The following is a 10,788-nucleotide window of genomic DNA, read 5'->3' on the forward strand; positions in this document are numbered from 1 at the left end:
GCGAGAATCAAGTCATCGTCTCTGTAGACAGAGTAAGCAAACAAGAAGGCAGCAAGCTGGCTCGAAGGGAAGGAGCCAGCTGTCAAACTAACCCAGCACTTCCTCACCCCAGTCAGAGCCGGGACCTTCCAGAAGTAGAAGTGCCTTTGCTCCTCCCCCTTATTGAGGTCACAGAGCATGCCACGGTTTACGAAAGGGCTCGGAGGTACCAGCTGTGGGGGTGCAGTGTTTTTCATGTCTATGAAGAAGGACGCGGGCTGCTCATAAAAGGTCAGCACCCCAGTAAGATGCATCTACGGCAACCCAGCCAAATGCCATCTTACTAAAACGTATTAAAAAAAAAAGTGTCATAAAGCATAGTATTCACAGGGAGGGACTGGGGTGCCCTGCCTCAGACCCAGGTCTTCCACTCCCAAACTACCGCTCCACTCAGCCTGACTGTGTCAGGCGCCAACACGAGCCCCGCAAGCGTGTGTGGGTGTTTTTTTTTTTCTGTGGATTGTACCTCATACTTTACTTCTTCAAAAACTGAAAAATAGAGATGATCTAGTGTGTGCAAACATGTGTGTGCATGTGGGGGTGACATGGGCATGCATACATGTGTGTGCATGTGGGGGGTTGACATGGGCGTGCCTACATGTGTGTGCATGTGTGTAGGGAGGTTGACGTGGGCGTGCATACGTGTGTGTGCGTGTGAGGGGTTGACATGGGAGTGCATACATGTGTGTGCATGTGTGTAGGGGGTTGACATGGGCATGCATACTTGTGTGTACATGTGTGTGTACTGTGTGCTGGAGTCCTAAACATGGAACAATGCCTGGCAGAGAAAGAGAGAGAGAGAGAGAATGCTCCAATTCTGCTTGTAAGTGTCCCTCAGTCACATTTGATCCAAAAAGTATAAATTATAAATTCCAGGATATTTTAATTGACAGATCAGATGGGGCGCCAAGATTCAAGAAAAGAAAAAGAAAAAGTAAGTAAGTCAGCAGAGGGATTTCTGTTATTTTCACCGAACCTAACCTCAGAAGAGGCCGGCTAGCCAGGACTTTTTCCGTACAGCATGTGTCCCCTGACCCACAGTAAGGAGAGGGCTGTCTCTCCGTGGGTTTAAGAAGGGAAAGGGTGGTACCTGCCCTGGGAGCCCTTGATTTCCTGTTTTTTAAAGAACTGGCTTGATTAAGTCCATCAGAAGCAAAATGATTTTCAACCGGACAAACACAAGCAGCGCTTGCCCCTGGAGGAGGGTGATCCTCTCAGATGGTCCCCAGCCAGCCTGTCCAGCCAGACAAACACAAGCAGCGCTTGCCCCTGGAGGAGGGTGATCCTCTCAGATGGTCCCCAGCCAGCCTGTCCCGGTGCTCATCACCCCTCTGACTTCAGAGGGCAAGGAAGTGAAGACACTGGCTGGAATCCACAAGCTCTCTCTCACATGGGAACGGGCCTCCTCCAAGGGCTGCTACGACAAATCCTGCAGAAGGGCAAACACCTCAGCTACCTAGGGGAAGACCGCGGACTCACAACGCCTCATCCTCCAGTTGCTCAACACCATTTTCGGATGTTGAGACCGCCCTGGCCCCTTTGCAAAGGACCTAAGGCAAATGCAGCCCTAAGTACCAGGATGATCCCAAACCTGTTCTCTAGATAAGCGAAAGGATTCCCTAATGCAAAATTAGCCATGTGCAACAACATAGAGATAAACGATACTGAACTACTGCTTTGCACGGGCTCAGATAAGGGAGGACAATTAAAGGCTGTAGCTAAACTCATGTCTCAAATTTTAATAATTACTCACCAGAATGGTATCTTTGTATAAAGCATATTTTACTGATATAAAATGCATTATGAGATCTCAACTATACTCTATATATAATATACCTATTATATATTCTATAATTATACATACACACACACACACACACACACACACACACACACATATATATACACCTTATCTGAAATGATTGGGACCAGAAGCTATTTGGATTTGGAACAGTTTTGAATCCCGGGAGCTCTACCCATGTATAATGAGGTATCTTGGGGATTGGACCCAAGACTAAGCATGAAATTTATTTGTGCACCACAGTCCCCTTAAATGCAGAGCCTGAAAGCGACCCTATATATCTTTATTCACCTACGACCCATCATGAGAGGCCAGGTGTGGAATTTTCCACTTGCATTGCCGTGGTGGCTCCCAAAACCTTCCCAGTGTTAGAACCTCTTGGATGTCATAATCTCTGGTAAGGGATGTTCATGTATTACATTCTACACTATGAAGAGAGAGAGAAAAAAATCTAGTTGCCTCTGAGCGGCGGATAGTGGAGAATAGCTTCTCTTCTATGCATCTCCAATTTACAGACCGGATTAGAGATGAAAATCATGCTTCCAGATGTGTCTATGTTCAACGGGATCCAATGAAGTCTTTAAATAGAGGCTGCAATCTTTCCATACACTCAACCCAGGCGGAGAATTCCCAGGTGACAATGGAAGCGAGCAGCCTGTGAAAGACTAGACCAGTGAGGGAGAGCTCCCTCCTTGGCAGGCTTCTCAGGAGCAGTAGCTTTCAAACAAAAACCACAATCCTAGTGAGAGACACAAAAGCAAGGTTGAAGGGAGGCTCCAGACCTAGTGCAGCCTGGGGCCTTCCAGCTTTGCAAGGTGTGACAGGGCTCCATCAAAGGATAGTCCTGCTGTCTTGGGCAAATACCTGAGACATTTTAAAGGGAGGGATGAGCTTCCAAAGGCTGCGTTCATGGAGGGGCTCATAGGGGCGAAGAAACCACAGGCACATAATCCTGACCTTCAACTCAGTAGTTCACCCCTATGGAGGAGTCTGTCACGAGCATGGACTGAGTCCGCGGTTAACTGAGACCACCCTTCTCCGACATCCAGGACACGGAGAAATATCTACCATGCCTGGTAAATCGGGAGCAGTGCAGACCATGGTGAAGGCTCTGATCTTAATGAGTTTAAACTGGAGCCAGTCACCAGAGAACCAAGAGTCTGGGAGTGGGCATGCCCCAACAGCTGCAGAACTGGAGGTAGTAGCCAGGCACTCTTGACAAGACCTGAAGCCACTACCTTCCTGGAGCTGGAGATGAGAGGCTACTTCATACGTTCAGCTAACAGATATTTAAATATTTTATGTGTCAGGCCTGTATAAATGTCTGGACTAAAAAAGAACTCTAAGATCCTGTCCCTGAAAAAAAGAAAAAAGAAAAAAAAAAACCACTTCATGAAGACTATTAACTCAGAAGGGTCAAGAATTTCTAAAGAAAACTGCCTGTCAGGGGCCCACTCCTAAATCTTCAGCAGCGTAACCAATGGCCAATTATCTGATGGTCAATTACTCAAGCTCACAATTACCCAGTCTTATGAACTAGAAAAATACAAAAGACAATGGGCTGCAGACTAGAACGGGAGGAGGCATTCGCCAGCCAGAGAGTTGGGCAGCATTTTGGTTTTGGGGTTTTTTTTTTTTTCCCCTCCTCACACCTCTGCAACCAGCAAAGACACTTAGAGTTCATTTCTTCTTTCACACACTGCTTTTCTGTCCCACAGATAAAGAGACCTCCTGCCAGAGGACTTCAAGTGGGGGAGGGTGGAACAGGACACAGTCTAATCTGCGTTGTGGTCTCTTCTGCCTCTGCCAAGCTGATCCTGAGAGAATTCCCAGGCAAAAAGACTGCCTGGACCATGAGACTTAAGAGACTTCAACGAGGGCTGGAGCTGCCTCTCCAGCTAAGAGAGCCCTGGCTCTTCTCGCAGACGACCAAGCTTTGGTTCTCAGCACCCACATCAGCTGGCTCATAACCACCTGTTAACTCCAGCTCTAGGGGATTCAAAGCCCCTTCTGGCCTCTGCAGGCCCCTACACACATACAGCACACATGCGCGTGTACACGCACGCACACACACATGCACACGCATGCGTGCACACACAAAATTCTTAAGGTGCTGGAGGAACAATTCACAGTTAAAGGGACATACACGCATTGTTCCAATTCCCAGAACCCATATGGAGTATCTCAAAACCACCTGTAACTCCCGTTCCAGGGGATCTTATACCCTTTTCAGACCTTCACAGGCACTGTACACACACACACACACACACACACACACACACACACACGGCAGGGAGGGAGCAATTAAAAATAAAATAAATCTTCTTTCTAATCTTTTCTGAAAGTTCAAAGCAGAAAAAAAAATCACTTGGCCTCAGTTAACAACAGTGGACGGTAACAAAATGAAAGATAAGGAATAAAAAACATAATTCTGTTTCCAAAGCATATTTTTATGCCCCATATAGCAGTACTAACAGGGATTCCGCGGCACGACCTATAATTTCGAGTAAGAACTTTCAATTAAACATCCGTAGGTTCATATCCAATCGGCATTTTGAAAGCAGCATTTGCCCTGCGCTAGAAGGGGGATCATGAAAAGCAGACTCCTCATGATATGAATTATAAACACTGGGGGGAGAAAAAAGGGGGCCAGAAAGGAACCGCCAGGACAGGATCAAAGAGGTGTATTCAGTCCAGCACAAGCTCAGACAAGGCTGTGGATCCAGAAGCTTACACTGAAAAAAAAAAAAAAAAAAAAAAAAAACTAAAGCCACTTCCAAGTCAATTAAAAAGTTAATAAATTCTGACAAACGCTGGAAGAGCAAGACACCAGTTACAGGTTACATGTTTCTTCCCCAGCGTCACAGCTACGGGTCCGTGCACATGGAATGTTGATGGCAATGCACAGGTACAGAGAGGTTCAGGTACATTCCTGCTGTGCGCTCCTAAGCATTTCTGCTGAGAATTACCAGGCATGCTCCGTCCCAGCAAAACTTGAATAGGCCTGAACAGAGCTCTGAAGTCTAGACCAAATCATTGGGCCCTTTGTCTAAACCGCAGGAGCCTCATTATATCTGCATACCAACCTGTCTTCTAGCCCTCTGGGGAGAGAATCTGGCTTGGTCCCGGGTGGCCCCAGGAGCCTGGCACTCTTGAGATGCCCGCCTGTCTGGTCCCACCCTCTTGCAGTCCAGAATGCCAGCAAAGTCCATTTTTAAATTCCCTCAGAAGTTTCACAACCACAGGTTTTGAGCGAGGAGACAAACACCACTTTAGTTTGCTGACATGAAACTAAAAATATGAGCAGCAAACAAAAGCCATCTTTTACCAGGACCGGCTGGGGTGTCCTGGGGTTCCATGCGGTAGCACAAGACCATATTCTTGGCAGCCAGGCCCCCTTAACAACTAACTGTTCCACAAGGAAGAGGGGCCAGTCTGTCCCTGCGCTGTCAAGGAATCCCACAGCCGGCAGCCCTGTCTGTTTGATGCAGAGAACAGCTTCATGGCTCTGCCATTCACTAAGAGGCAGGCTTGATGAATTCGGGGCCGCGTCTACAGAAGATGTGAGATACACACTTAAAGAAGGCGGGGAGGCAAAACCAATCTTATCTCCCCTGGAAGAAAATGTGCTTCCTTCTCCCTCCTCCCTCCCTGCAATTAGAAAACTAAATGATTACTGTGGCAACTCAGAGGCGACGAAAAACGAACCTTGATGCCAACGTGGCCCAGCACAGGTCTGCTGATCCAGGATAAATGGGGGGAAGGGGTCCCTGAGACCAAGACTAAGTCCTACCTGTTGGGCTTCTAAGCCGTGCAGCACAGCCGGGCCCAGGGCACCACTCTCTTCTCTAGTCCCAAACTTTCCTTCTGGAACCCCCCCATCCCCCGGAAGAGGGGAGCTTGGGTTCTCCCTATCCTGATGGGAAACGTGGAATTTAGCCTAAGCCAGAGAGGATGTGGGGAAGGATTCGTTCTTGTGCTGCGGAGTCTCCGAATGTTCAGAACCCAAGAAGAGGGGATGAGCCTAGGAACTGCACAAAGTATCTCCAAGGGCTGTGATGGCCAAACTGTGACCCCAAAAGCTCTAGAGTTCCTAGATTGAGTCTGGAGCCAGAAGGGGGTGGGTGGGCCAGTCCCCGGAGCACCAGCTGCAAGGTCACTGCGGAGTTAGACCCTGGGGTGTTTCGCTGAGTGGAGGGAAGTGCCGGGAACCCACCCACCCGGGAACCCACCCACCCTCTCCCCACACCTGCTCTGCGCAGCCGAGCCTGAAACACGTGGTAGCTCAGCTTAAGGCTTCTCGAGCCGGCTGCAGAGACCCACTACCTCGCCCCGGCGTGCACCAGTCGCCCCGGGGTACCCAACCAGGAAGAAGCAGCGCTCGCCAGAGCAGAGCAGCCGGCTCCCGGAGCCGGTTTCGTCCCAGCCCTCAACAGCAACCGGGACCGAGTTTTGTTGGAATCCCACCAACCCTCGACCCCGGCAGCTTCCAACAACCCCTACCTTTCTCTGCCACCTAGCCAACAGACAAGACACAAAGAAAAAAATAATAATAATAAAAGGGAAAGAAAGACGGGGGCCACACACGCCGTCTCTCCTTGCGGTCTCAACCTCCAGCCTGAAGCTTGGAGAGGAAAAGGAAGCACACCTTCCCTCTGACCATCCCAACTCGGTGACCCGCGGATCCCGGCAGCAAGGAGCCCCGAAGAGGCCGAAGGGAAGAGGTGAGGTTGGAAGAAGCAGAAAGCAGAGCGAGAGAGGAGAAAAATATCCAACAAAACCACGCTAACGCGCCCCCTACCTGGGTGCAACATACTTTGGAAATAGAAGATGACCAAGATAAAGGATCCCAAGCAAGTGGCCAGCACCATCCGGCAAATTCTGTTCATCCTCATCACTTCCAGCAGCGCCGGCTTCATGGCTTTGTCCTGGCCACGGGGACCCGGCTGTCCGGGAGGCGCGTCCGGAGCGCAGAAGCGGGTACCCCGCCGCGGGGAACCAGCGCCCGGGAGGTTCAGAACGGAGCTGACTGGGCTCCGGAGCTGGATCCCGCTCGCTTCACCGAGGCTCTCCGAGCCCCCAGTCCGGGTCTCTGGGCGAGGGGGGTGCAAGGCGCGGGAGTTGCTGTGCAAGTGTGGAGATGCGTGGCCCCGGCCGCGCGCTCCTGCCGGTCCGCCTCGCCTCAGCTCGATGCTCCGCCGCCTCGGCTCTGCTGGCGCCTGCGGCCGCCGCTGCCTCCTCGCGGGCCGGGCGACCGGGATGCGAGAAGGAAGGTGCCACCGCCGCCGTGCACTGGCCTCTGTGACTGTCCAGGCCCCCCTCCCTCCCTCCCTCGCCAAAAGCTACTTCATTGCGCTCCAGTGATCTATATATTCCAGGGCTGGGTTTTACCAAACGCAACTCGCAGCCCCCGGCGAGGGGAGGGCGCCGGCGAGCTGGGAGGGCGGGGCCGCGCCGGGGCGGAGCGTCGCCTCCCCCCGCCCCTACCCGAGACGTGGTCGCGTCCAGCTGTTTCCCCGGGAGTCCGGAGAGCGCAGCGCGCTCCCGCAGGGTCCCAAAAGCCCTCAGTCCCTGGGCGGAGCTGGGCCGCTGAATCGAGGTTGTGTGTGAACGTTTCCATGACAAAACCCGGAGTGGGAAAAATAAGAATAAGATCGCCTTAGTGCTGCCACCCATTCTCCCGTGTAGAAAGACGAGTGGCGAGAAGCAGGTTAGGTTAGGTGGCTTTGGCGAATAGGGGCTCTGTGCCACGCGACGGTTTAAAATCCCTGGGCGATTTAGTAGGGGAAGTTGCCCCAAGGTCTCCTGAAAGCGGATGCCCTTTTCACGATGATCAAAACTAGGCCGTTTCTTTTTTCAAAATTCAAAGGACAGCTCATCTTGAGGGCTGGTTTTTCAGAGAGGTTAAAGAGAGCGGAGCTAAAGTCAAGGTTAGGGAAGCTGCTGGCATTCCAGGGTCTGGTGACAGCTGATCCTCCTGTCTAACACGCGCCCTCACCCGTACCCCTCAAGGCAAAAGAGATTTGTGTGTTTTAAAACTGTTCTGCCAAAGGGTAGAGCTTTCTGGAATGTATCCGAAGGGCATGAAAATCAGTCCGGCGGATGTGAAAAGACGTCCCTAAAAGTCTAACAAAGTGTCGTGGTGGTGGGGGGGGGGGGGGGAAGCCAGCTTAGCTTTGGCAGGTAGAGAGAAAGATGGCGCTGCTTTCCCGCATTGTGTAAAATGTTTAAAATGTTCCGCTCCGTGCAGTTAGGTGGCCGTGGATCAATAAAGTGCACGCAGGTCAATGGTAACATCACGTTTATACCAGGAAAACAGTGTTATTTTAAAGCCTGGCTTTTATGACTTATCATTAAATGAATTTACAGTACTAACTCGATTCCTAATAAAAATAAGACATTGTACTTTCTAATGCATCTCTTCACACAGGCATTGATAAATTCTCGTTGAATCTGAATGTAATGGGCCTTATCCTCCCCTCAAATTTGACAGACACACAACTTGCTCTCCCTGAGACAATCATCCAGAAACGCCTGTGCAGCCTCGAGTCCCTCTTCCCTGAAGTTTTCCCCCCAGTGGAGAAAGTCAGCAACCTCCCTGTGATTACAAAGGGCAGTCAATTACAGCAAGCTATTTATGCAGCCAGTTAGTACTGAGGTCATTTGTCCCCGTTTATGAATGAGTTGCTTGCTGAAGGTGACCAAGCTAAACGTGCCACTCTCCAGGGAGTCCCCCCTTGTGATGTGAGGAACAGGCACTGTACCCCTCTCCTCCAATTGAGGTGGGAAGAGAACGGGCTCCTTGCAGGGGCATGTCCAAGAGAGTACCTGCAGGCCGACTGACGCCAGGGTCTTCTTTATGCCTGGTTTTTCACTAAGCGCAGTAAAGAAAGGATTTGCGTGCATTTCCTTCTGCTGTCCTTCCTCCTGGGGCAGGAAAACCACACTCTCAAGCCTGGATATTCCCTACAAGCCCATTTGGAAAGTCACACATCCAAGGAAGAAATGAGAAATGATTCCTTTCAGGTTTTGGAAGCTTGGACCATGTTGGAGCATGTGCTGGAGAAGGATGGTGAGCCTTGCCAGGCATCTGGGCTTGGCCCCCACATACAATATGGGAATAGACTCTGATAGTGACCTGCCACCTCTTCCAGAGGTGTCCTGTAACCTTCTCACTGGAGTTCTCTCTTCCGTCCTCTGTGCTGTGAGCTCTAGATCCAACCCCATCTCCAGCCACTGTGCCCTGTAGACAGAGCTCCCTCCCGAAGGACCAATTTGTCTTCCTCTCTTTCCACCCCACTCTGGTGCCCATGACAATGACTGGCACGCAGTACACAGAAGTCACAGATGGGGAGTTATTGTTCTTTTGGAGTAGGAAGTTAAGACAGAGCCCTCTCTAGCCAGGTGGCGGTGGCGCACGCCTTTAATCCCAGCACTCGGGTGGCAGAGGCAGGCAAATCTCCGTAGTTCGTGGCCAGCCTGGTCTACAAGAGCTAGCTCCAGGACAGCTAGGACTGTGGCACAGAGAAGCCTTGTCTTGAAAAAACAAAATAGATAGATAGATAGATAGATAGATAGATAGATAGATAGATAGATAGATGATAGATAGATAGATGATAGATAGATAGATAGATAGATAGATGATAGATAGATAGATAGATAGATAGATAGATAGATGATAGATAGATAGATAGATAGCTAGCTGCTCGCTCGCTCGCTGCTCGCTCGCTAGCTGCTCGCTCGCTGCTGCGCTTCGCTCGCTCGCTGCTCCTCGCTCGCTGCTTGCTCGCTCGCTAGCTCGCTCGCGCGCTCGTCGCTCGCTCGCTCGCTCGCTCGCTCGCTGCTCGCTCGCTCGCTCGCTGGCTGGCCTGCTCGCTCGCTCGCTGGCTGCTCGCTCGCTGCTCGCTCGCTCGCTCGCTGCTCGCTCGCTCGCTGCTCGCTCGCTCGCTGCTCGCTCGCTCGCTGCTCGCTCGCTCGCTCGCTCGCTCGCTCGCTCGCTCGGCTCGCTCGCTGCTCGCTCGCTCCGCTGGCCGCTCGCTCGCTCGCTCGCTGCTTGCTCGCTCGCTCGCTCCTGCTCGCTCGCTCGCTCGCTCGCTCGCTGCTCGCTCGCTCGCTCGCTCGCTCGCTCGCTGGCTGCTCGCTCGCTCGCTGGCTCGCTCGCTCGCTCGCTCGCTCGCTCGCTCGCTGCTCGCTCGCTCGCTGCTCGCTCGCTCGCTCGCTGCTCGCTCGCTCGCTGCTCGCTCGCTCGCTCGCTCGCTGCTCGCTCGCTCGCTGCTCGCTCGCTCGCTGGCCGCTCGCTCGCTCGCTCGCTCGCTCCTCGCTGCTCGCTCGCTCGCTGCTCGCTCGCTCGCTCGCTCGCGCTCGCTCGCTCGCTGCTCGCTCGCTCGCTCGCTCGCTCGCTCGCTCGCTCGCTGCTCGCTCGCTCGCTCGCTCGCTGCTCGCTCGCTCGCTCGCTCGCTCGCTCGCTCGCTGCTCGCTCGCTCGCTCGCTCGCTCGCTCGCTGCTCGCTCGCTCGCTCGCTCGCTGCTCGCTCGCTCGCTGCTCGCTCGCTCGCTGCTCGCTCGCTAGCTCGCTCGCTCGCATCGATAGATAGATAGATAGATAGACAGACAGACAGACAGACAGACAGAGACCTCTCAAGTGTATGGCCACAGCCAATGACAGTGGTCTGTGGCCCTGTTGTCCTCAGCACATTGGCAGCGGAAAGATTTCAGTTCTTATTCCCGTGTCAAGCCGTAAACTCAACAACTACAGATAAAGCCACCTTTGCTTCTGTCCCTAGCCTAACAGGACCTTACTGCCCCTTTTCTCACACCACCTCACAGGTACTGACAGGACAAAGGACAGTCGACTGATAAGATGTGGAGAAAGAAAAAGACCGTATCTTTCCAATGCCCATCTGAAGTAGGAAGACTGCCTCTAAAGTCCGGCTTTGGGAGCCGGGATGT

The 10,788-nt window shown here is 52.3% G+C and overlaps 1 protein-coding gene across 1 annotated transcript in view; it reads right to left on the reverse strand.

Moving 5' to 3' along the window:
- Chst11 (carbohydrate sulfotransferase 11) overlaps nt 1-7,111 on the reverse strand; it is a 195,616-nt gene extending 188,505 nt beyond the window's left edge. The window contains exon 1 of the mRNA XM_038314822.1: nt 6,642-7,111. Coding sequence (XP_038170750.1) covers nt 6,642-6,759 — 118 coding nt within the window. The 5' untranslated portion in view covers nt 6,760-7,111. The remainder of the gene's footprint in view (nt 1-6,641) is intronic.
- Nucleotides 7,112-10,788: the final 3,677 nt, after the last annotated feature.

The sequence above is a fragment of the Arvicola amphibius genome, chromosome 17 (assembly GCF_903992535.2).
Source record: "Arvicola amphibius chromosome 17, mArvAmp1.2, whole genome shotgun sequence".
In the NCBI taxonomy this organism is placed as follows: domain Eukaryota; kingdom Metazoa; phylum Chordata; class Mammalia; order Rodentia; family Cricetidae; genus Arvicola; species Arvicola amphibius.